At 41.5% G+C, this 27,678-nt stretch overlaps 1 protein-coding gene across 2 annotated transcripts; it reads right to left on the bottom strand.

The window, feature by feature from the left end:
• Positions 1-27,678, bottom strand: CRTAM (cytotoxic and regulatory T cell molecule). Of its 2 annotated transcripts, none has more exons than XM_065570213.1 (14): positions 27,555-27,678; positions 21,171-21,317; positions 17,722-17,874; positions 12,496-12,639; positions 9,839-10,000; positions 8,755-8,829; positions 8,548-8,652; positions 7,876-7,983; positions 6,939-7,037; positions 5,469-5,567; positions 4,893-4,997; positions 4,101-4,247; positions 3,618-3,701; positions 1-2,142 (listed from the first exon to the last, which is right to left on the bottom strand). In XM_065570213.1, exons 1-14 carry the CDS (start codon positions 27,601-27,603, stop codon positions 2,012-2,014), a joined length of 1,608 nt encoding a protein of 535 aa, XP_065426285.1. In that variant the 5' UTR covers positions 27,604-27,678; the 3' UTR covers positions 1-2,011. The 2 variants fall into 2 exon arrangements, with proteins under 2 accessions (XP_065426285.1, XP_042707842.2); XM_042851908.2 differs by having other exon boundaries at positions 1,834-2,142; positions 4,101-4,241.

A 27,678-nucleotide genomic window follows, 5' to 3' on the forward strand; every position in this document is an offset into this window, starting at 1 on the left:
CATTAACACTTAAGTTTGGTTTATTAAAAAAGTCACTCTGAACAGCCAACTGATTTTAAGAGAAGCAACCAAAAGGTTCACCAATAAAAACCATGAACTAATAAAGTGGCAGAATTTGAGCACTGCTACGAAGCATGCTATAAGCATGTCTGCTACAAGCCAGGAGAAAAAGTAGAAAACTGATACACCAGCCATTGCAGCTAAAAACAAAACTTCAATTAAAAGTATCCTTAATTGTCCTCGACAGAAGCATGGAATGTGCATATTGTATCTATTTAGGCTCTCATATGGTCTCCATCAGAACTGTGGTGTCTAAATGCCTGAAGTGCTACTCTACTTTAAATAAAGGAAAAACATTTTTACAATAATGACAAAACATATAAAGTGCATTCACTTGAAATTTTAAACATGTAAAGGAACTAAGAATACTTAAAATAGACTGCTATTCCAAGGCCTCAGTACCAACACTGTCTGATCTTGCAGTCTTTTCCACACATAGAACTATTCTTGAAGTTAAAGGGGTACTGTGTGCCAATGGAACTGGAAGATCAGGATTTGAAATGTTATTAGTTGTGAAACATTTTCCACAAACACCTGGCTTCACCATTACAGAGCATTTTACAAACCAAGTTTAGAAATAATCAGTAGTTTATGCTCTTTCATGGTTTTGTTTAAATATTAAACAATTCAGATCTTATTGTTAAACCAATATTAGAACTTGCTGGAAACCTTTTACATTGGAGTCCACACAGCTCTTGTGTCAAACATGAAGTCATCTTCCAGCATTAAAACCATATTACTGCTAACAGTAATGGCAGTGACAACTATGGCTAGTCAAAAGTCTGTTTTCCTCTCATTACCTGTGATGAGAAGTGCTATCATCTGACATGAGCAAAATGGGTGCAATATCCTTTTAAGGATTACCTTAAATCTAATTTCATAGCCTGGACTTAATTCAGATCTGCAATTCTCACTGAAGTGTGATTCTGTACTAAGAAGTTACTAACCGTGACAGTGTGGGGTTCTGTAGTCATTGTCTCTCATTGGTTTTCATATCAGATTCCCTCAGTCTGCAAGTGAAAATTGTTTTTTCAAACAGCCCCACACACTCATCCTGCGCCCTGACAGCTCCACCAGTAATGTAGATCTGAAGGCCAAATTGTATCCTCAGCCATGCCTGTGTCACCCCATTGTCTTCAGATCATGCCCTTAGTAACATTTATGGAAGACCTCAAAAGGCAAACGACTGCGGAGACAGGGCTATTAGCTGTAGGTGTCATCGTCAAGCACTTTACAAAACAGCTAGTTAATTCTCACAACTGTCTTGGGAGGCATGGAAGTAGTATTATCCTGCTTTTACAGGTGGGTAACTGAGGCAGAAATGTTTGAAGTCAACAGGAACTGCAGGTTGCTCTGCACCTCTAAAATCACAATGTTTTATTTCATTAACTAAATATTGGTTTAAGTGAAATATCGTTAGATGCCTAACTTTGGGCACCCAAGTTCAAAAATATTAGCCGTAAGTGCTTTCTCAGAAATTCCTGCCTCCCAATCTCATCGTTAGACAATCCATCTCAGGAGGCTGCAGAACTGTTGCATGAACCTCTCAGTAATTTTGTATCTCGTATTATGATGGCTGGTTGTGCATTCCATTATCAGGACCCTCGCTGCTGAAATGACTTGCTCTGGTATAGGTCTGATCCATTTATGAGACCCATGAATTAAATCTGCTGATTAAATAGCTAATAGCAATGCATGCATTGCTAATAGATTCCCATGAGCATCTCTTCCAGCTACCTCTTTTTAATGTTAACATGGTGATCCAAACTAGAATCCAGATTGAGACCAGCCATTTTATCAGGCATTTCTTCCTCTGTTTGAAATCCTGCTGTGATGTTGATTCGTCACAGATTGACAGTTTTACATACCATCAGATTAGTCACACTATAAATATGAGAACATTCCATATTGACTCTGTACATAGTACAACGTTGCCAACGCTTCCTGACTTCTATACGTCAGTTTCTTTTCCATATGCCAGCCGTTTCCCAAATGTTGAAACAGATCTTTCTTCTGAATTCGACTTTATTGTTCCTGCATATCCTTCAGTTACGTATTGCATAGTAGGCTTCTGATTGGCAACTGGAAGACAAATGCATATTTGTTGATGTCTTTGTATAGACTGAGGGGGTTATTTTGATGGAAATTCATTCTGGCTACAACATTACTGATAAATCCAAAAAAGAGATGGTTTATAGATATTACAGTGACAGGAGCTCTAGCAATTTTTAAGAGTGATTGAGCTTGTGGTCAAGAAAATAATTGGTTCTTTCTACTAAAGCTGGTTGAAATACTTAAAATTTTGCAATAAAATCTTTCCCCTTTTTTTGACAAAAATGTTGATTTTTTTCCCCTCCCTCATTTTTTCTACCAATTATGGAGCTGATGAAAGTTTGTCAAATGTAAGGTTGACATTTATTTAAAAAAAAAAATTATTCCAAAAGTGTTTGCAAATTTCCCTCCCTTTTTCGACTAGTCTGACTTTTTAGCCATAAAGCTGCATGTGTTTATATAGATTCTAATGGTACAGTAGGAACACACTTTACAGCAAGGTGTCCCACAGAGTTTTAAAATGCAGCCCACAGCTGGCTCTTCCTGTAACTACAGAGAGAGGACAAAGCTGATGAAGTGCAGGTGTGTTTTGCTAATGAAATCAGCAAACAAGCAATTTCTGATAATCTAACAAAGGTACAAGTCCCACCAAATATTGCACGTGTGCATATTTATTTAATAAAAACATTTATGTAAATATTCATACATCTTAATGCCAGGGGGAGCATTACAATAATCTAGTCTCACTTCCTGCATAACAGGAGACAAGGAACCTTACCCAATAATTTCTGCATTGAGCCCATGATTTGTGTTTGAACTGTAGCATAGACTTTAGAAAGACACCAGTCTTGACTTAAAGACTAGAGACATGATGGATACTCCATGACTTGCAGAGAAGGTGTGCCCCTTAGATTCACAGCAAGTTGCCAAGGAAGTTCTTGGTGTCTTGAAATTTGGGTAGCCCCTGCTTTGCAGCATTTTACCACCTGCAATGTTTTGGTAAAGGCAAGGTCTTATCTCCTTGCCCTCTCTTATCTTTCACACCTCATCACCTCCAAATAATTAATGAGTTTAGAGATGAGCATTTGTCATTTATAATATTTGTGAACATGAACATCTAATAAAAAACAAATAAAGGCTGCAATTTTTAAAGACACGTATGGGAGTTAGGTACCCAGCTCTCTGAATTCCAATGGAATTTGTACAATTAACTATTAGACTCCTTCAAAAAACCCAATCAAAAGTTTTAAGCATAAATGTAATCTGTAATGAGTTTCCCAATCATGGTGAATGTGAGAGATGGTTAAAAATGGTCATGTGTCTGCAGTGGGCATTGGGCCTATTAAGAAGGTTTGACTAAACTATATGATTGAAGCTTAAGATTTGCAGTTTGCAAATCTTTCCTAAACAATGAGGTTGGCTTGAACCTGATCAGGTTGAAGTCAGTAGCAAAACTCTGATTTCAATGGGATCTTCAATGGCCTGGGATCGTGGTGGTAGCTTACCTTGTCCATTTTTCTCAGGGGCTTGATTGTCTTCATTAGACCTGGATTTGTAACTCTCCAGTGTCTGCTCTGAAGTGTCATTTTCTGTGCAGATAACAAATGCAAATAAGAAGTTGCAGCTTTTTTCATACATTTGCCCACCCTGCTATCCCTGCATGACCAAATACTGAACTAGAAGAATATCCAGTGGTAAGAGGGCAATTCAGTCTTCATGTCCATTCAGTAGTTGGAGTGCCAAAAAGGAGCTGATTTGTGCCAATCCTCTTGTCCATTGAGGTTTGGCCTGAGACCACCAACCATTTCCCCTTGGATCCTGAACAGCGGGTTGTAATAACTTTCAGTCACCACACAGGCTTGATTTTAACCAATGACCTAGATATGCAAGGATCCCATATCCTGTTACCAGTCCCCTCAACTATCCAGTCCCTCACACCCATCCTAAACATAGACATTACTGGAGATTTAGATTGTGTGATCACTCACCTCTCTTCCAGACTCCATGTGCTTTTTGCAGCTTCCTCATGAAGAGCAGGACGATGATGAGCATCACAAAAATGAGAACCGCTACCAGGACTGGCAACAAAACACTTGTTTGCCTTCGTCTGATTCCTTCAGAATTAAGATCTGTTTCTATAAAAAAATATTTTTAATATAGTTAGGTAACTACTACCTGCGATGTTTAGCTAATAAGGTGAGGACTGTCAATTAGAGAGATTGCCACGTGATCGGTTAGGAATGCCGAGGCCTGTTCCTCAGAAATAAAGGAGCTGACAATGTAGATAATGGGAGATCATTTTTAAGCCTAATGATTAGATTGTTCTTCAAGTTTGTGTTTGAGAACATACTGGCCACAAAAGGGGCAAGTTGACAATACTGGAGACTGGTTTCAGGCTCTGAGCCAAAATCCACTGTAGTCTTTTCATTGAGTTAAGTAGTTTATTAGAGAAGAAATACATAGGAAACAGCAATGTAAACTTCCCCATTGTTGACATGGAGGAGCCAGGACAAAATTTTCTGCTTGTGTAAAAATGGGAAAAACTCCACTGACTTCAGTGGACCAGCAGAGAATTTACCCCAATGCCTCTAGATGCTAATATTGTTTTTTGATCTCCATGGGCCCCTATGAGATTCTCCAGGGGTCTCCTATGAGATTCTTAACAAGGGCAACCCTATAGTGTCCTTCATGGTGGGTTTGGTGATGTAGACACTTGGCTGCTGGTAACCAGGCTGACTTCAGGAAGGCCCATTTCATATTTAGTATTAACAAGAACTTACTGATGGTGGCATTACAATTCAGAGTTGTTTCTTCATGGCTTATTGATGGTTCTTCTGTCCCAGAGGTTTCTTCTGCAACGGTCACATTTAATGTCGTTTCAGATCCTGTAGAAATGAAAAAGTGTTTCTCTGATTAGCCCAATCACAGTCACCCAGATTATTTACACTTTGCTGTATTAATTCAACATTTAATGATTCCAAGGGAAAAAAATATATATGGGCCGGCTGGTTTAAATTGGGATAGCAATAGTGATTTCAATGGAGCTATGTTGATTTACATGAGTTGAAGATCTGGCTCTGTATTCTTTAGGTGGCATTAATTATAAAACTGAGGGTTTCTATCCTTGCCACAGTGTAGAAGGATCAAGCAATTAAGCCTCAAAATAGCTCTCATAGGTTTGCAAGTGTTGTTTCTGTTTTACAATTGAAGAAACTGAAAAACAGCAAGTTAAGTGAGTTGGCCAACATTACAGTGTGATCCAGTGTTACAAGTTAGTTTAGAATTTGAGTTCCTGGCTCCCAGCCCCGTGTTCAATTCATTAGATTACCATGTTATTCCATCATTAAGAAATTTACCAGTGGTGATGTTGGAGTTTTGAGTTGATTGTTCATTGCTTATTGCTGGTACATCTGTAACAGATGTTTCTTCTGTGATGTTCAAAGTTCTTTCTGGCTCTGTAGAAATAAAAGTAGAAAATATTTTGACTTCCTTATCCCTTTCAGTAGTCTGATCAGAAACCCAAACTATGGACAGACTCAACAAAAATTCTGCCTTACTAAGTCAGTATTTCAGGTCTCTGACAATGTGTTTTGTGGAAACTCTTAGTTACAGTTCTAATAAATGCTATTTAAGACTGGAGTTTTCAGAAGTGCCTTAGGGCCAAACCTTGATGTTCTTATTCAAAACAAATGGATATAAAACTGGCCATCAGGAAGTTTAGACTTTAAATTAGATGAAGGTTTCTAACCATAAGAAGTTCTGGAATAGCCTTCTAAGGGGAGCAGTGGAGGCAAAAGACTTATCGGGCTTTAAGACTAAGCTTGATAAGTTTATGGAAGGGATGGTATGATGGGATAGCCTAATTCTGGCAATTAATTGATCTTTGATCATTAGCGGTAAATATGCCCAATGGCCTGTGATGGGACACTAGCTAGGATGGGATCTGAGTTACAAAAGAGAATTCTTTCCTGGGTGTCTGGCTTAGGGTGACCAGACAGCAAGTGTGAAAAATCGGGACGGGGGTGGTGGGTAATAGGTTCCTATACAAGAAAAAGCTCCAAATATTGGGACTGTCCCTATAAAAATCGGGACATCTGGTCACCCTAGACTCTGGCTGGTGAGTCTTGCCCACATGCTCAGGGATTTTTCCTCCAGGGCAGATTGGCAGAGGCCCTGTGGGTTTTTCGCCTTCCTCTGCAGTGTGGGGCACGGGTCACTTGCTGGAGGATTCTCTGCACCTCGAAGTCTTTAAACCACGAGTTGAGGACTTCAATAGCTCAGGCATAGGTTAGGGGTTTGTTACAGGAGTGGGTGGCTGAGATTCTGTGGCCTGCTTTGTGCAGGAGGTCAGACTAGAAGATCATAATGGTCCCTTCTGACCTTAAAGTCTATGAGTCTGAGTTTTCTCACTCCTTACTCATGTAAACTCCTGCTGAAGACAAGACATGGTATTCTTTAGCTAATATTAATTATAACAATACTTAGACTTTTCCACCTTCAAAGCACTGTACAACACCTGCTGTAGCTGAGTCTCAAATGCCCAACAGGTGAACATTAATGATCCCCATTTTACAATATGGGAACCAGAATCAGAGGCTGATGTTTTCTAAATCATGACGGCATTTGGATGCTTGGTAGGAACTGGACATGGAAATTCCTGAAGCAGCTTTGAAAAGTCTCAGTGGAGCCCTTAAATGACTTGCCCAAGGTAATACAATAAATCAGTGGTAGACCCCAGATTAGAACTGGGGCATCCCTGCCTCCCAGCCCTGTTCACTAAAGCACATGGCTGCATAGCTTACAAGGACATTCATTAGCACACATACCAACGGTGCTGTTTGCATTCTGAGTGGCTGGTTCACTACTTGTTGCTGGTGCTTCTGTACTAGAATTTTCCTCATTTACTGTTAGTGTTACTTTTGACCCTGTAGAAATGAAAAGAGAAATGTTTTCTTATACACAAAGATAACTGTACATTCACAGTATAAATGAAACTCATGTTTGTAAAACAAAATTGGTCTATATGCTGTGTCGATCTATGACATTACACATACGGTGGGAGATTTTCAAAGGCAAGGATTCTTTAAGATGTTTAGATGCCTAACTATGAAATTAATGGGAATTAGGCAGCTAAATACCTTTGAGGATCTGGGCCAAATTGCATTGGTGTTAACTTTTTTTTTTTTTTTTAAACTGACTAATTTCCATTTCCAAATCTCTTCCATAAAATAACTATGCATAGCCAGAGAGACCCCTTTAAAGGTTGGAAAGTCTCTCACTGTCAAACAATTCATAGTGTATATAGTGGTAATGAAGCTCCTTCCGCCCTCTTTATATCTGGGGACAATCCTGCTGTTATCACTTGAATAATTTTACAGCTTAAGCCTTAAAGTGTGTTGACCATGCTTATTTCCTGTCAGCCTGTGGCACAGTGCCACCTAGTGCATCCATAGGGATAGGTATTAATAAAATCATAGCATGCATTGATGGAACTATGACAATTGATACCACCTGAGAACCTGCCCCCATATGTCTCCATATGTTTGTCTTCACTACAAAGAGAGAAGTAGAGAGGGCAGTCTCCCTCTATGATGGATGCAATTCTAAAATGCTCACCTGTGTGTAACAACCATTGTGTTTTGTGTTTCAAGAATCGTTGCAACAGCTGGAATATAAATTTGTTCTCAGCAGCATTTCCATCTGCTCCACACATGACATTTTAACAAATTGCCTTAATGTCATTAAGAAAAAAAATGTACTTACAAATAGTTATGTTGGCTGGTAGTTCCCTCTGCTGGGTAGGTATTGCTGGTAAGCTGGTACTAGATGGCTTCTCAGGTACAGTGGTAGGAAAGTTTGGTTGGCTGGATCCTAAAGGAATAACCACCAAACAAGACATGAAAAGCGGAAGACATATTTTAGAAATAAACCCAACCCAGAAAGATGGAATCCAGATCTGAAATTTCCCAAGCTCCAGATATATTTGGCTCTAGGTTTTGATATGGGGCCAGCTATCCATTTTTTTTTTTTTCAAAATGATACGAAATAAACAAAAAGTGAATTTAAAGTTCTTCCCAGTAGAGTGCAGAGGATTTTAAGAGAAGATGGTGTTAATATTTGGATTGGACTTTGTAGCAATCACTGGAAAAGAAGAACCCAATTCTGAACACAGTGCAAGTAGTATTCTGTACTATCCCTGAGTATTCTTTTGCAGCCCATATTCTGGGCAAAAGAACTTTACAAATAATTTTATATGATTTATTTCACAATCATGTAGACACATATAAATAATAAACAAATAACATTGGCCAAACAGTTTGACCATGATATCGAACCTTTCCCCACTAAGCCCCAGATTGCCTTAATTCAGCACTACTCTACAATTTATAGCGTTTAATTTACAACAGTGAAAAGTGTTTAAAATATGGAACCTACCAACAGTTGTCTGAGAAGAAAAAACTTCCTGTTGGGTACTTGTTGCTAGAGATATGCTCCCAGGTGATGTCTGTATTATAGATTGCGGGGTAGCTTCTGTGGATTCTAATGGAATAACCAATGCATTAAAGAGAGAACCGTGATAAATGATATTAACGAAAAAAAAATTTTTTTTTTAAATCAGTAGCTTTTTATTATTGTACTTACCCATATAATCCTGAGGCTGCTCAGAGGTCCTCGTGCTTATTTCTAACACATTTGGAGCTGAGCCTGTAGTAGTCGCTGGAAAACAATAATAATACTTGGAATTTCCCTAGTTTCTTTCATCTGAAGCTCTCCAAGCATTTTACAAGCGTTAACTGAATCTAACAGTATGTATGGGAGGTAGCTAAATATTAGGCCCATTTTACAGATGATAAACAGAGGTACAAGGAGCAGAAGTCCGGTGGCACCTTAAAGACTCACAGATTTATTTGGGCATAAAGGTTTTTTTACCCACAAAAGCTTATGACCAAATAAATCTGTTAGTCTTTCAGGTGCCACTGGACTCCTCGTTGTTTTGTGGATACAGACTAACACGGCTACCCCTCTGATACTTAAGGAGCAGAAGTGAATGTTCCAATGTAACACAGGAACCCAGGACTCCCGCTGACTTTAGCGGGCTTTGGATCAGGTTCACGGTGAGTAAGAGGCAGAGATGGTAGTAGAACCTAGGAATCCAGTTCCAAGTCCCTTCTTTAACCACGGGAGAGTACGGTCTTTCAAAACCAGACACTGAAGAGACCTTGTTCTCTGAATAAAGCAACAGAGGGTCCTGTGGCACCTGAAGAAGTGAGGTTCTTACCCATGAAAGCTTATGCTCCCAATACTTCTGTTAGTCTTAAAGGTGCCACAGGACCCTCTGTTGCTTTTTACAGATTCAGACTAACACGGCTACCCCTCTGATAATTGTTCTCTGAATGGTAGACCACACCTTCAGTTAGGCATCTATATCTATGCAAAGAAAGAACAGACTAATTCAGTGTGGCCTAGTGGATGGAGGCCCTGTTTTAGGACTCAAGAGACCTAGGTTCAAGTCCTAGCTTTATCACTGGTTTGTTGGGTGACTTTGCTACTGTGCCTCAGTTTCCCCATGAGTAAAAGGGGGTTGATAATACTGATGTGTGTTGCAACATGCTTTGAGATCTATTCATGAAAGTCACTATACAAGAGAGCGGTATTATTCTTCAAGCTCAAATGTTAAAAGGAATCACCACCAGTCAACCAATGCTTAAATAAAAGCTGTTCTTACTGAAATTTTCAAACTGGAAAGATACGGTCAGTCTTTCTCCTCGTAGGGTTTCATGACGAATGACACAACTGGCTGTTGAATCTTGGTTGTATGCATGGACTACGAGACTGCTGGTTGTGTTGCATTTCTTTCCATCGTGTTCAAACTGGTGTTTGATGTCACCTAAGTAGCCATTTGAAGAAAACATTTAAGTGCTTAACCATCAAAAGCAATTTAATGAAAAACCTTCCAGTCACAAATCTGCTTTACTTTTGGTCTGCTAAATCAACACATGAATGCCATTTACACATTGTGTAAATGGATCACAGCAGAGCCCACACAGAGCAAAGTCATGTTTTTGACAGAATCGCTTAGTTCCTATCTACACACTACCATGCACTGAAAAAAACCTAGGAGTTCTGTTCTACTTCACTATAGCTGAATTCACTATAAGCATATAAGCAAGTTCCACACCATTATGGGTAGTGTGCTCACATGAGCACCTCTGATCTCTCCTGAATGGAATCAACTGGGTCATAGCCATATACTGCTAAAGGGCTTTAAACTCAAGAGATAAAGGCCTATAACTTTGAAGCAGGACAAGGATCTGAGTTTTGGTTCTGTAGTCAACACAGAGATCTGAGTGCAGCATTGTCACCACAGTGAAGTTCCCAGATAGCTTTGTTACCATATTCACACAGATCGCAGTTGTTAAATCTACAAATATATAATATGCATGCTCAATATTTGCACAAACGATAACAATTCCTGATACAGCAGTTTTAATTTTTAAAACACTGTATTAATCCTCCCATCAACTCTGTGATGTCGCTTTCATCATCCTTATTTTATAGCAGGGGAAAGAGACACAAAGAGATTAAGTGACTTGCCTAAAGTCATCTAGTAAACTAATGGGACAGCCAGACTGAGAACACAAGCATTTCTGACCCCCAGTTTGCTGCTATTAGATGGCATTGTTAATAAAGAGGTAACATCATGTGGAAAAACAAGGATGTAGTTAATGATGTAAAGGAATAAATGACTAAATTCTAAATGTGTGTGCTATCACACAAAAGAAATCAGTTCTTTTCAAATTTTTCACAATAATCTCAAATGGCATTTTCTATTATAGGCATTAATGTCTTGAAATCTATTCACAGTATCTGTCAATTGCTAAGACAAGTGATCATTAATACTTTGAGCCTAAAATCTCTTCCTAGAGCTAGCCTTCCCTCTTAACTCTGTATTTATAATTTTCAACTAGAGAAATTCCTTGGTTCTAGCCTTCTTTAAAGAAGGACATAAAATTTATCACACAACAAAATTTATTTTTTCCATTCAAAACTATAATCCATTTAATTTGCATGTATGGCAAACAGATGAGAGAATTCATCATCATTCTTTAATATCAAATCCTGCATTATAAAACTCTATTCAGGTATCAAACAAAAAAGCCTGGAACAATATGGATCCTTAGTTACACAACTACATTTCCCAGATGCCCATGTGATTTAAGATCAAAGGGCACATTGCATCAGGTATAAAATGCTCCAGCTTGGGGCCCACCCCTATTATATAAAGCTCCAAACTGCCAAGAGAGCACATAGGTAAGCAGCAGTTTTTAAGTTCTCCAGGCCTCAGTATTGCATGCACAAATGCATAATCAGATTAACAAACTAAGAAAGGTACATTACTTTGAAATAATGCAGCAGTTATGCAAGATATAAAAGACCTCTCTGGGTTGCATGGTGTAACATTGTCCATATAATCTACATCTTTATTACTTAGGATGCACAACTCCTAATCCCCCAAGCTTCCTTTAAAATAAGGAACTCAGAAAACATATTTTACCAAGATTATAGGTGAAGACTTGCAAGCTTTGCTTCATGACCCAAAATACAAATACAATTTTCACTTCATGTTCCAAAATAGCAAGTAAAGTAGAGAGGAAACCATTAACACCTATTCTTTCATATCTATCCCCCACATACTGAAAGTGACCTGTATTTCCTCTTGCATGCGTTGCTGCTCCCGCTAGCAAGGCAGTTATTATTGGATCACAATATTTAGAACCGTTGTTTAAACCACACAAGTAAATTCAAACTAGCTCCTTACTCTCCCTTTAGATACATGTGCTCAGAGCTCTACCAGGGAAAACAGATCTTCATTAACTGACATTAGAAGGCATTTGGTGGGTTGAGTGCCAGGAACCAGGATCTGAGTTCCAATGTTGGCTTTTATGGGGTTGTTGTTTGGGCTTGAGCGAGTCACTCAAGGACAGATAGTGCAACCTTCAGTAAGCAATGGAACTACTGGCATGGGTAAGTGCTATATTCAGTGTGAAAAGGGGATTCAGAATCTGGCTCTTAACCTCTGTATTCCTCAGCTCCCCACCTAGAAAATGGGGTTAGTCACAGAGGTGGTTTGAAGATTAACTACTATGTCTGTGCTGTGAAAACTGTGCAACTGTTAGCTGTCCTGAGTCAACCCCCTCCCTTTAAAAAGAGGTCTCCCCAGCATTTAGCACTTGTATCCAGTTCTCAGGTCTCCCATACACAGGTGCTGAGACCTTTCCAAACTGGACTAGTGCTGGTTCAGTGGTATTTGTACAGTACATTAATGGCTGATAAGAATATTCCCAACAAACAAATACCACTCAGTGGCCATTTAAAACTCACCATAGACTTCCAGCCCATTATTTAGCAGCCATGTAATCTGAGGAGGGGGCTTACTTCCCTGGGTGAAGCAGCTCAGTACAACCTTTTCTTCTTTGCCATTGGTTCTAATATCTGATACTTCCAACTGTGGCTTGGAGGGAGCAGCTGTAACAAAGAGATAAGTGATGAGATTAGGCTCTTACAGTCTTGTGCACTCAGCCTTATGATTGGTTGCATGTACCTCACCCCATATTATTATTTCTTTCAATTAAGGTTGCACCTCAAGGCCCCAGCCAGGATTAGGGCTCCATGTTGCTTGGCACTATACAACTGCATATGACAATGCCGTCCCTAACCCTAAAAACTGGACATGTCTGCCTGATTCCTTCCCTGGCCCCATCACTGGTTAGAGCAGCATACAGAGGTGGTCCGAACTTGCACCACCTGGCAACAGTTTCCAAGAGATTGTTCCCCAGCTGAGCATAGCTAGAGCACAGTGTGTTGTGACTATGCCTCTTTCTCCCCCAGACATTCCCTTTTCCCTGTGCTGGGGATGAAGTGTAGCAGGGACGGTGTCTCTGTATTCACTGGGAACACCTCCACACTAGAACCTCCCCAGCAAAGAAGCGAGGGCCAGATTCCATCCTGCATTGCCCAAGGACAGAGAGAGGGGGCAGAGAATTTGGCTGACCATCCACACCGAGCTGCATTTAGGGTACTTTATTTACTCACTGTACTTCAGACTTTTAAGACTAATACTCTAGGCTCCCTACCACTATCTTACTGGTGACTTTCTCTGTTGGCCACTGTCATTCCCAGCTTCCCATTCAGTTCTGTAGCTCTAGCCTATGATGGAACGGAGGCTGCTCCACAAGGCAGCTTTGCAGTCAATCACAGCATTAAGTAGGAGAAATCAGTGCCCCAGTGTTTTGTGAAGCCCAAAGGCATTCTGGCAAGCTAGTACAAGGGCCCAGAAAGCTTAAGAAGCACTAATCTCTTCTAATCAAGTAATGCAGTTATCTGTGAACCCCTAAAAGGAATTTATCCTTCTTTCCACTGGCTGCCCTCCTCCTTCCCTATTTTATATCCTTCACAGAAGTTATCACTTCATGGTGTTGCCCCTTCTATCTCTCCAATACACTGTAAGAAAGATAGGGTATAAAATATGTATTAATTAAGCAACTGCTTAACTGATTACCCATATCTATTACTTTTAAAAAAATTTCAGCTGCTTCACTAAAGAAAAGGACTCGAGTTGAATTTAATTGTATAGAGCTGTAGTAACTTAACAGCAACCAGTAGTATAGGATTTGAGGGGCTCAACAAGAATGTTGGGGATCCAGTGGATATAATGTACTTAAATTTTCAGAAAGCCTTTGACAAGGTCCCTATCCAAAGGCTCTTAAGCAAAGTAAACTGTCATGGGATAAGAGGGAAGGTCCTCTCGTGGATCAGTAACTGGTTAAAAGATAGGAAACAAAGGGTAGGAATAAATGGTCAGTTTTCAGATTGGAGAGAGATTAATAGTGGTGTCCCCCAGGAGTCTGTACTGGGACCAGTCCTATTCAACATATTCATAAATGATCTGGAAAAAGGGGTAAACAGTGAGGTGGCAAAATTTGCAGCTGATACAAAACTACTCAAGATAGTCAAGTCCCAGGCAGATGGCAAAGAGCTACAAAAGGATCTCACAAAACTGGGTGACTGGGCCACAAAATGGCAGATGAAATTCAATGTTGATAAATGCAAAGTAATGCACATTGGAAAACATAATCCCAACTATACATATAAAATGATGGGGGTCTAAATTAGCTGTTACCACTCAAGAAAGCGATCTTGGAGTCATTGTGGATAGTTCTCCGAAAACATCCACTCAGTGTGCAGCGGCAGTCAAAAAAATGAACAGAATGTTGGGAAAAATTAAGAAAGGGATAGCTAATAAGACAAAATATCATATTGCCTCTGTATAAATCCATGGTACACCCACATCTTGAATACTGTGTGCAGATGTGGTCACACCATCTCAAAAAAGATATATTGGAATTGGAAAGGTTCAGGAAAGAGTAACAAAAATTATTAGGGATATGGAATGGCTGCCATATGAGGAGAGATTAATAAGACTCGGACTTTTCAGCTTGGAAAAGAGACGACTAATGGGGGATATGATTGAGGTCTATAAAATCATGACTGGTGTGGAGAAAGTAAATAAGGAAGTGTTATTTACTCCTTCTCATAACACAAGAACTAGGGGCACCAAATTAAATTAATAGGCAGCAAGTTTAAAACAAACAAAAGAAAGTATTTTTTTCACACAATGCACAGTCAGTCTGTGGAACTCTTTGCCAGATGATGTTGTGAAGGCCAAGACTATAACAGGGTTCAAAAAAGAACTAGATAAGTTCATGGAGGATAGGTCCATCAATGGCTATTAGCCAGGATGCGCAAGTATGGTGTCCCTAGCCTCTGTTTGCCAGAATCTGGGAATGGGTGATGGGATGGATCACTTGATGTTTACCTGTTCTGTTCATTCTCTCTGGGGCACCTGGCACTGGCCACTGTCGGAAGACAGGATACTGGGCTAGATGGACCTTTGGTCTGACCCAGTATGGCCGTTCTTATGTTCTTATATAAAGCAACAAAAAAATAGCATTGAACTATGATTTGGCTAACAAACTAGAAAAAGGGTTCATATAACTATTTATGTTTTCAGAATCAAACTACATAACCACAATAGAGAATAACACTTATACTCAATCACTATCTTGGGAAGGTGACCTTGTTTAAATTTTGACTAAGAGTCTCTCAGAATAGGGCCTCACTTGTGCCAATTGGTTATCAACTCCAGTGTTGTGAACACAACAGAGGAAATACAATACAAAGCTAGATCACAAAGTAATTTGGTTAATTACTTACATATCAATTCACCAAAGTAGTCAACGCTTTTAACCTACTTCACCACAAATTATATTAACCCCAGAATCTGGCTAACACTCCTAACTAACATAAACTCTGCATTTATGACAAACTGTATAGACTGAGTGCTGTTCAAGAAGCTTGCACACTTGATCTCATTTTATGTCTGTATACACCGAGAACTTGAAAAGCAGTATGAAACCATTAACTGTTGTAGACACATATGCAGCAGTCTGCAATCTTGGGTAACAGTAATTTGTTCAGTTTCAAATCTATGTTATAACAATCTTGACTGGAACCTATTACAAAATAAGGAAACACATTGCAACTCTGTGACCATCTTTAAAGCATATGGGAGTATGTACACTTCTTTAATAATTAGGTGTCCAGTTTCAGGAAGTGGTAAATTGACTGTTTTGCAATGTGACCCAAAAGAAAGTCTGTGTGTTGCTTATCACCACATCTTTGCTCAGCTGTTACCTTTCAGCTCAGATATCTCCACAGCAGGAGTTGACTATGTGTAAGTAGGCGGAGCAAAGAATGGACATGACTATAGTCTTTTCCTGGTCTGCTAGTGGGTAACCTGAGTTGCTGGAAAATAGAAAGAGATAGGTGATAACTAAGAGGACTCCTAGGTGGCCAGCCCAGGAACTCAGTTCTTCCTCCTTCCAGGTGTCTTTGGCTTTCAGGAAGTGATGTGCTGAAGGAGACAGGCTATTTTATCCTATTTTTGCTGGGTGGTCCAACTTTGTTCCTCTTCTTGGAGGTTCTGGGTGTGGCTCAATCAGATGGTGACCAATACTTCTCAAGATTCTAAATGTCCAGCCAAAATGAAAGTTGTCCTCTCTCACCATTCAATCAGAGAATGACATGTTAGCTGAATTCTCCCAGTGGACTTGAGTTTTCCAGTCTCTTTGTGCAATACATTTTCTCACTCCAGCTTATATGAAAAAAGGTCATAACTTTGGTGCATCCATTTTGGGACATATCCTGAGCACCAGCTGGTTTGCTTGAGCCACCAACACAGCAACCAAATCACTTTTCATGGCCCCCTTTGTGGTGTATCCCTTGGCCTACTTTGCAGTTATGTTTACTCAGGGTGCAATTTCTCTATCAACACTTAGTTAGTTGCTGAGATGTTCAGTTTAAGGTTCATATAATGTACACAGAGTCCCTCCATAGCCTTTGATGCTTTTCAAACTTCTTTTAATAGTTCGTTATACAATACAATGTCACTTCAAGAACGGTTATTCTTCAACAGGCTAGTAGACCTGTATAAATCTTCTGCTTTTGTTCCTTTTAACAACAATGGTGAAATCTTGGTATGTATGCTGAGCTGAGTCTTTGCATTATGAATCAAATAGTTACATTTCTGGCTATTCCACCCTGTGGTCAAGTGTCCTTATAAACCTACTATTTGATTTCAGTTCCTTGTATTCACTGCCTCTTTTAGCACAAGCATATTTCACTAACTTGGTAGCATAAGCATATTTGATTGCAAGCATTAGCCTGACTTCCTCAGTTTATCACTTAAAGTAAAAACAAATCAATATGACCACAGTCCCTTTCTTTCCTAAAAGCATTGCCCATGAGGTAAACCCTGTCATTAAAAAGAACAGGAGTACTTGTGGCACCTTAGAGACTAACAAATTTATTAGAGCATAAGCTTTTGTGGACTACAGCTTATGCTCTAATAAATTTGTTAGTCTCTAAGGTGCCACAAGTACTCCTGTTCTTTTTGCGGATACAGACTAACACGGCTGCTACTCTGAAACCTGTCATTAAAGTTGATAATATTTTGCCCAATACGGTGCCACTTATAGTTGACTTCCCTCTTATGCACATTTGAATAATACAATTATAGTTCATTAAGTTCCCTATTTGGCAACTCTATTTGGCATATAATATAATATTTTCACTTTTGATATGCATTTAATTTTTAACTCATTCACAGACAAGGAACAGGGGAGCTCTTGTTACCGGTACCAGCAGCACGCTCTTGTGAAAGGCTGCTCCAATTCTGCATTTCCTCAGTCTGTTGAAGAAATCTAGCTGTGGGGCATTGGATTTTTATTCTCTTAGCCCTCTGTTCTATCATTTCTAAAAGGTCTTGATACCTGGGCAATTCTTGAATAGAACTCATTCTATTAACTCATCAACTCATGAGTTAATAACTCATAACGTTGGGGCCTTAGTTACTACAACACGGCCTCTTAAACATATTACAAAAGAATACAATAAAATGGGATAGCCTTCATTCAGAAATAAAAGCAAAGGAGGAGCTTGGATTTTATTAGAAACCTATGGAAATTTAGCTTCTCTAATGGAACTCACCTAAGACAGTAACATTCACTTTCTTGGTTTTGACTGGTGTGTCATAGTAGAAGCATGTGTATGTGCCTTCATCCTGTACTGTGACATTAGAGAGGCTGATAGATAATTTATTTTTTGAATAGTGGATAAGCTTGTATCTCTGATCTTTTAAACCTGTAAGTGAAAAAAGAATGGCATAATAAGTGCATTGGTACATACGAGCGACATGGGTAACCAAAGTGATAACAGGTGAGATTGGCTTTGTTCATCAGGTGTGAATGACATTCTTTTTCATTCATTCGCTCTCAGTGTTTAATGAACAATTCTAGTGCTAATCATTCCTAGCTGGATCTATAGCAATACATTAAAAATAGTGCACATGAGGGGGAAGGGAGGTCATAACATTTCCTGTGTGTTTCAAAGCTCAGAAAGAAGTTTGGTTTGAGAGGCAGGTGGGTCTTGTGGGTAAAACATTCTTCTTGCACTCAGGAAACTACAGTTCAGTCCCTGGCTCTGCCACAGACTTCCTGTGTGACTTTGTGCAAATCTCTTTGCCTCAGTTTCCCATCTGTCAAATAGGGCTAATGTTAATTATTTATATTGCAGTAGCACTTAGAGGCCCCCAACCTAGACTGGGGCCTTATTGTACTAGGTGTTGTACAGACACGCAGTAGGACATGTCTTTGCTCCAATGAGTTTAAAGAGATAAGACAGACAAAGGGTGGAAGGGTAAATAGAGGCACAGAGAGCTGAAGTGCTTTGCCCAAGGCCATGCAGCAGGCAGAACTGGGAATAGAACCAGGCTAGTGCACCATCCATTAAACCACACTGCCTCCTCTTAAACTTCCTTGCCTCACGGAGGAGGGTTGTGAGACTAAATTCATTGATGTTGGTTTATGGGGGTTCTCAAGATACTAATGGAATTTGGGTCCTGGGGCAGGTAAATGTCAGCAAATGTTTGGAGAATTATGAAGAGGCAGCATGGAAGGGGCTGTACCATGATCCAGTGCATGTAGGATAGGGTTAGGACTCCAGAGAGTGGGGATCTATTCCCCTCTTAGAGACAGACTCATGGTGTGACTTTATGCACCATCTCGCCATGATGGGCCTGTTTCCCGATCTGCAAAAGGGGGGTGGAATTATGTATTGCTCCACATCCATAAATCTTGAAGTATTAATGAGTTGTCTGATCCTCTAATCCTAGTTTGGCCTAATTAGTTGCACTTTAACGAGATACCTTCCTGGAATATCCAGATCTCTCAGCAGATTAATATCTCTTTGGGCTTCCAAGACACTCCTAAACTCTTTCCGCTGTGTGACCCGTGGGAATCTTGGGATTGAGTCGAGCAGGTCACATCAGCTCTCCCGCTGTCAACTCATGGGAGGGACATAAAGGGGGGCACATGACCTCCCCATGTGACTCCTCTCTGCTCCCAGCCTGGGCCTCTGTGCTGTCCCTGTCCCCTCCCCATCCCATGTTATGGGTGGGAGGGGTCTGTCCTCCTGCTGCACAGGATGCCAATTTCAGGCCTTCCACGCAGTTGCATCTCCTGGGGTCTGTACAGCCCCACTGGAAGACAGGGCTGGGGGCAGTACCCGTACAGCCACGCCGGAGGAGCTGCTGGCGTGGGGACCCACGTTCTGCTCCTTTTGCTGCTGCAGTTCCCTGCTGAATGTGCCCCCGCCCCCAGTTGTTTGGGGAGGGGCACTTTTTGCCCTCCCCCCTCCCCTTCCAACCGGCGACGCCTTTGCTCACCGCAATCACAACACAGAAACTAACAGCCTGCCTTTAAAGTGAACTGAAATTGAGGAAATGGGCCATCCATTGGGGGAGACTAAAGGACCTCAGAAACTTCTTTTTTTTTTTTAGCTGAGGATTTTTAAGGCTTTAAAAATATTTAGGCGAGTGATGGAATCACAGGTGTTTTAATTTCTGAAAAGGACTAAATATGAAAGAAAAATAATGTTCAAATCACTGTTGTGTGTAAGCTAGCTGGTTAGTCATGTTTAATTTTTTGCCATATGGAATAAGAAAATGATTTGTTAAGCTGTGTGTCACATTGCTTCTTTGAACAGAGACTTATGGTGATAAGATTGAGAACGCAAATGCCCACATATGGCATCAAATTTTGTTTCTCCACTAACATGGAAAAAAAGCAAAAATACGGTGCTTCAGACACATCAAGTACTTTACAAACACTAATCCTTGTGTTCAATATCACTTAAATATTATACACCCTGTAAGGAGATTATCACATGCCTTTGCAGAGGAATAGAGGAAAACCCTCGGCTAGTGCAATATCCCTAGATGCTGGAACTAGGGGGGCTGCCACACCCCCTGGTTTGAAGTGGTTTCCATTCTATCCAGGGTTTACAGTTTGGTTCAATGGTTCTCAGAACCCCCACTACACAAATTGTTCCAGCAGACCTGACAATATCAGTGTAGTTTCACTGACTTCAATGAAGTCATGTAGATTGACACCAGCTGAAGATTTGGGTTTATAGACTCTTGGTATGATCTTCCATCCTAACCTACTATTACACCTCTTTGAGATTGGTAAATTGAATTGGACAAAATTTTCAAAAGCATATACGTGATTTAGGAGCTGGGCTAATAATAATAATGATGATAATATCAATATTTTAAAAGTTCACCATGTATTCCATTTGCAAATGTTTGCAAAATTTATTGACTAAATTATCTGGCAAATGTATTTGTCAGATTATTTATTCAATACAATTTTGCAGTTATCCACTCAGCAATCATATTGATGATGATTTGAGCTGAAATTCTCAAAGGGAACCATTAGGTGTTGGGGACTCAGTTCATGCTGAATTTCAACGGGAGTTGGGTGCCAGATTCCCTTTGAAAAATCCCTGTTGTTTTTAGTGCACCTAGCAGCCCTAAGAGTGATGAGGGTCCTCTATGCTAAGCTCTGTAAGACTGACAGTCCCTGCCCCACAGAGCTCACAATCTAGGAGTGACAAGATGGCACTGGGGGACAGACAGGTGTGGGGTGGAGGACAAGGTTGCCGTAAACATGGGTGTGTTCGCATCAGTTAGCTGTCTCCATTGTATAGCACTCACCAGCTTCTTATCAAACAGGTGCTTTTTTAATAAGTTAAAAACCAATGCGCATTCTAATCAAGGAACACTTTGAACCTTCTTTCTCAGCTAAATCAGACACAATCTACAGCACGCATAGGTCCTTTCACTCAGTGGTGGGTTTTTGAGCTGGTGTTAGTTGTAAATACAGTTTATTCCCTGAGGCCCCATTTACAAACCACTCTGGTGGGGTTTCCATTTAATCAGCTTCCTGTAGGAAAGCGACTGACTGTACAAGAGCTCTAAGTGGTGGGCCTGTAGGTGAGTCAGATCTTACAGTAGGTGGGAGATTGGAAAGACCACCGATGACTGACCCCTCTCCTACCAAATGGAAAGTAACATGGGTGCAGGTTTTGACACTTACCTCGGTGGCTTTTTAGAAAAATAACAAACCCCCGAGGGTTTGACCACTCCAAGGCAGATTCGTGGTCTCCGGTGAAATCACACTGTAGGCTTAAATCCTGCCCCTCCTCCACAGTGACACTTTCAGTGTGAACCTCTTGAAAATCCCCTGCCAGAGAAAAACAGTTGTGAAATGCGATGTGAGGCAAACTGAGAGCATTCATTTTTCAAAAAGGCTTGTCTGCGAGGGGAAATTTACCAGCATAACTCTACTGGTATAATTGTACATTTATACCAATATAACTCCCCATGTAGACACTCTTGTTCTAGAATAAGTGTCCACTAGGAGTTATACTGGTAAATTTCCCCCCGTAGACAAGCCCCGAGAGTGAATCTCATGCCAACAAGAGGCGCTGGCTCGACAGACCTAAGGAGTGAACTCCTCTATCCCCAGAACAAGGACAGGATGGACAATGGCATCTCACGCTTCCCTGTACCGCAAATGTGCCGCTCTATCTAATTTAGGTACCTCTATGGTCTTCATCTGCCATAGGTATCTGGGCACCTCACAGTTATTAATATATATATTTATCCTCCCAGCATCGCTGTAAGGCAAGGAAGTGCTATTATCCCCATTTTGAAGGTAGGGTGCTAAGGCACAAAGACACTCAGGTCCAGATTCAAAGGTATTTAGGTGCCTAAGTTCCATTGAAATCAATTTCCTAAATACCTTTGAGGATCTTGGCCTCAATGTCTGTGGCAGAACTCAGAACCCAACTCAAGTCTCCAGAGTCTTAGCCTGCAGCCTTAATCCCACGGCCATCTCTCCACAGCCCTCCCATAGGTGGCCTGAAGTCCCTCTATGGATGAGAAGAGGGTTCAGCGCAAGGACCCGTTTGATCTTTGGAAGCTCTGCTGAGACTCCCAACACTTGTGGTGGTGGTTTTGTGATGTTGTGCACCTGCCCACCACAACTGGACCCCTCAATTTATTTCACACAAGCCATCGAAGAGCCAGAAATAGGTGGATTTGATGAATAAGCGCTCCATGCATTTAAACACACAGTGGTTTTTAGTTACCAGCCTGGGCCAGATTTGAACAAATGACTCAAAGGTCAAAGCACTGTCTTGCAATTACCCGTCGTTGTGCCTGATTTTCAGAAGTGGTGATCTCACAACTCCAGTTGAATGGGTGCTCAGCACCTCTGAAAATCAATCCTTTTATATTCAAATGTCTAGATCAGGGGCGGGCAAACTGTTTGGCCTGAGGGCTGCATCAGGTTTTGTAAATTGTATGGCGGGCCAGCTAGGGGAGGGAGTCATGGCCCAGCCCCCACTTCCTATCTGACCCCCCCCAGGACTCCTGCCCCATCCAACCCCCCCATTCCCTGTCCCTGAGTGCCCCCGTTCCCCCGCCGCCCCATCCAACCCCTCCTCTCATTCCTGACGGCCCTCCCCCCAGGATCCCTGCCCCCATTCAACCCCTTATTCCCCCTGACCCCTATCCACACCCCCGCCCCCCAACCACCACCCTGAACGAGCGAGCTGAGGCTGTGGGCGAGGAGGAACAGCAAGGGAGGGGCCGGGGATAGCCTCCCGGGCCAGGAGCTCGGGAGTCGGGCAGGACGGTCCCGCGGGCTGGATGTGGCCCGCGGGCCGTAGTTTGCCCACCCCTGGTCTAGATCTTCAGTTGCAGTAAATTGGTACGGTGCTCCATTAAAGTCAGGATCTGGCCTAACATATGTAACTAAAAAGAAATTCCATTCTCCCAGCTCATTTTACAGTGAAACAATAAAGTACGTTCCTCTTCCCAGCCAGAATTGATCACGCTGAGATATATAATGCACTTTGTGAAAATGTTTTATGGCCTTAAATTATTTTTGGCCTCCTCCAAACAAACATGCGTTGGAGAAATTACGAACAGCAGTAACTGTGCCAGAGCTAAGTAAATAGGCAGTTAAGGGAATTTATTTTTCAATCAGTTTTTCTTTTTAAAGTAGCTGCCTACAGCAAGTTGCTTGTCAGAGTGTGGGAGCGCTGAACCTTTGGGGCAGTGGGTCTGCCTTGGTTGCACAAATAGGAAGCATTTTATTTTTTTAAAAGAACCAAAAATGGCAATCTTAGGTTCTTTGCTACTAAAGTCAACAGGAGGTTTTTTACTGAGTTCAGTGACAGCAGGATTGGGCTCGCTGTAGGGAAGGTGGTAGACATGGAGGTCTGTAGCCATGTCCCCCTCCATGTCCTTACTCATCTCCCACCCCGGGAGTGGCAGAGGGAAATGGTTAGCCGTGTAGCTGGGAGCTCTCATGGAAGGCAAACTTCGTCCCCAGGGTAGGTCACTGTAAATTGAGCTGGATACACACCCAAGGCTTCAGTTGTTGGTATCAATGTGGCCCTCACTGTCTGATCTATAGGGTCCATAAAGCTGCAAACTCTCATGGTACTTGAGCATTTTGCTGTCTACCCTGGCCAGAACCAGGAAGCACAGAGGTTGTCCTTTTGCATGAAGGAGTGACTCATCCAATACAAACCAATTGTCCATCCTCACTTAACAGCCCTATTAGTCATTGATCATAAAAAGAAACCGTGGGGCTGATTCTTCTCGTGCTTACATTGTTTTACCCCCGTGAAATTCCATTGACTTAGTGGAGTTACTCCTGATTCTCACCAGTGTAAGTGAGGGGAGGCCTGTGGTGATGCTCTAGTTCAAGCACAGCAACTGGATTTGAAGCCGTAATAAATTCAGGGAAGTCCTTGACCTGTGTGCAGAAGGTCAGACTAGATGATCACAATGGTCCCTTGTGGCCACAGAATCTATATATTGGGATGTGTTTGTAAATTCTAATTCTTTCCGATTCAGTGGTCAACCCATTATTCAGCACCATAATGACACGTTGGCAAATCATTCAGTTCATGTCATTCAACAGAGGTGATTTTTTTTGCTGCCGAATTTACATTCCTAATTATAATGACCGGGGCCATTTTATGGACGCCTTTGTAGGAGACAAGCAGATAGTGACAACCATGAATATGTTGTGCTTCCGTTAGCCATTTTAATGCCTCTGCAGGGCACAGAGACCAAAATTACCCCAATGAAAGTGACGTGAGAAATTATGATTGAGGAAGAAGTTGATTCGGTTGGTGTTTCTCCCATAGATGGCTCTTTGCTGGCAATCTATGTTCTATTTAAGTGGGTCAGCCTTATATTTGTTTATGTTTGATACCATCTCCCAGTATTAAATTGTTTTTGAAACACAAAAGGATCCATTATATGAGGGAAACAACAATAAGCTAGTTTTTCAGGTTTCGTGACACTTAGAAGTGGTTGCCCCAGACTCAATGGCAAAAGAAAACATTCCTTTTGTGAGCCCTCCGTAGTTCCATCTATAAAGATGTGCATTACCAGGTTCATCTTGTTAGTGTAGCTGAGGTCGCCTTGTCTGTGGTTTTCCACAGGGCCTTTCTGCATCTTTACTATTTCCTGTCACTGACACTGGCGTGGGGGGTCTGTCAGCTCACACTCTTTGAAGTGAGAGAAACCAGACTCTAAATAGGAAAGCACGTTTAAAAAAAAAAAAGACTAAACCCCAGAACTGAACACACACAGACTTTCCATCTGAGACTGGGATGTCCACCAGCCATGACTCATGGGCCGAATTTCCTTCCTTCTCTGGGGGCAGTGTTGCCCTGTTCCTCCAGCACAGCGGTCCTAAAGCCTTTGTAGCTGGTCACAAAAGGGTCATCATAATATAGGGAGATAATCATCTGATACCTCCTGATACTTGACATAATATAGGGAGATACTCATCTTGTTCCACTCCCTATGGACAGCGTAGGGGATGAAGTCAGGGTTATTTCTGTGCTCCATTGATCCCCAGTTGCCCCATTGAGCCACTGGAACCTGGAGGAAATTAGAGCAGCCTCTAGGCTGTGCTGAATTATTCCATGGGAGTAGCCAACTCAGGATTGCAGGGAGGAGTGGAGATTTGACCAGCTTCTCTTCCTCGAGTTGTCCCAAGTGCTCCTCAACCACAGACAAGGACTGAGACCTGTCTCTAAACGGAAGTGAACAATGGCATTGTCTGGGTTTTCAGATGACTGGGCATCGCAGATCATTCACGTTCTGCACAGTATCTCCTTAGAGGGTTCCTTTGAGTAACCAGTGACCAGATCATGTCTCTTCTACCTCCATGAATGGGGCGAGGAGGACAGAAACCCCAGTGGCATAACGGAGAGAGCGGCTGCAGGGGATGGGAGGCCCTTTCTGCAGCATTGTCCTACCTTCACCCAGCCCCATGGAAACTTGTCCATGAGGATTTGGATCTGCAGGTGGGAGAAAGCGGGGCTGGTGGGAAGGTGATGGTAGTGTCTGCACGTTGTTCCATCACCCTCTCCCACTCGCTGAACCATGAATATCTCAGCCTGTGTTAATGCTGCCTGAGGCAGAGTTATCTTATTTGCTTCCACCTATGGAACTCTTCTTTTCTGGTGGACGTTCTTAATGCACTGGCTGGTGGGGAATCTCTGACTGCCCTATCCATCAGAATTGCACCATGCTCCATAGAGGTGTTGGGAATCAAGTTACCTTATTAAAGTAAAATCTATAGGCATACTGGGACCAAATTTCACAACAGCCCCAATGCTGGGGTAATGTGAATTTATTCAGGCATCATGAAATGCCCTTCATTCCTGTCGTCCTCCCAACCCTGACGCAAACACACTCAGCTGTGGCTCAGAATTACATATATTTATTGATGTAAAATTTGTTGATTACTTTTGAGGATGGGAAGGGGTGAATCTGGTAGCCAGTTTCAATGGCTCATCACCCCAGCCACCTGGGCCTTGGCAGCTACACCTTTGAGAAGCCCAATGTATATCCCTAGGCCAGGTCCCTGGCTACAACCTGGCTACAAGCTCTGTCTCCATGACCACCCCATTTCCCAGTTCCATGGAACAACGCAGAGAGCGTACACTGTAGTACAATCCATTCCTCCTCCTGGGGAAAACTGGAGAGCACGAGGCAGCAGGACTGGGATGAATGGAGCAGCTGACGTCTCTGAGCTATTGTTTCAGACTGCCTGCAGACTCATACAGAAATCTCAATGGTTTACAACTCAGTTCATGTTTTCAACATTATCTTTACAACCATCAGACTAGAAATATCATTAACAAAGAAATGAACAGTGAGATTCTACAGCAAGGAGTGAATTTTGTGGCAGATTTAATAACTGCAGAATACAGGGGGCCCTGCCTATGACTGGTTTGCTTGTACAGTAGAACCTCCCTAATTTACACTGACATCTGGGAAGCTTATTGTATGCACAATGGGATTTTTGCAAATTAGAGTACAGTGGTTGGCCCGAAAAGCTGGTCAATTGCCTTAGATAATAACTTAATACTATGATCTCAGGATTCGCTGTATTCCCTGGGTTTTCCCTAGAGTAAGTTTATGGAACACTGCAAATATCAAAATAACCATATCCATTTAATTTAAGATTAAAATGACCAGTTTTAAAGGTGACCACTTAGTTAACAAACACAAGCAATAATGATATACCCCATCCCAGGGATGATGTAACGTAAAGTGTACTTTGTCTGTTTACTTTAATCTGGACTCGGATTCACAGTACACTCATATAGTAGTATATTTTGCACTATTATCAAAGTCTCAGGAAATGAGACCTTACTGCAATTTCTTCTCTTAAATCATTGTAAAGAAGTGGGGTGAGACTATCCTTTTGGGGTTCATACTGCAGGCAGTGCCAAAATCATGCAAGGATCAGGAATGTCACCTGTAAGTGTCCTTCAGTGTGAATTATTGACTTGCATGGGCCTTTGTTTGTTTAAATCGGGTCATTATTTGACATGTCCACAGGCAATCCTTGCACACATGCTGATGTGTGTGAGTGATGAGGCGCAGGTTAGCAACATATGTAAACAGGGCTACATCCTGTAGCAGGAATAATAATACTGAACATTTATATAGTGCGCTGTTTTCAAAGCACTCTCTAAACATTAACAAGGCTAGGTTACCCTTCCAGCACACCTGGAAGGTAGCTGCCATTAGCCCTATTTTACAGATGGGCAAACGGAGGTAGAGAGATGTAAGTCATGTAAGGCTATTTTGTGAGTCAGGATCAGAACTAGGATGAGAATCCAGCAGTTCCTGGCTCTCTGTCCTCTACACTGTGTTTCCAAGGCTTATAAGGCAAATGATTGTCATTAGGTTTAACAATTAATTGGAATTGGGTGGCCCTTAGGTGACAGAAGATCCTGTTGAAAGGCTTGGTGGCAATAGTGCAATGCAGCTAATAATAAAAAGCACTTTGGCATGTGGTGCAGTGAAGTTCTGTAAACAAAATAATTCCATTTAAGAGCTTTTAAGACCGTTAAACAATGTCGCTTACCTTGCAGTGGTAACAAAGCCACGAGACAGAGCACGGTGGTGAGATTCATGTTGTCTGATGTAAACGTAGCCTGTCTCTGTCTGCTATGCTGCACAAACTTCCTCTTCGCTTTAGAAGTGCAGAC

This window comes from Chrysemys picta, chromosome 16 (genome assembly GCF_011386835.1).
Source record: "Chrysemys picta bellii isolate R12L10 chromosome 16, ASM1138683v2, whole genome shotgun sequence".
Classification (NCBI taxonomy): domain Eukaryota; kingdom Metazoa; phylum Chordata; order Testudines; family Emydidae; genus Chrysemys; species Chrysemys picta.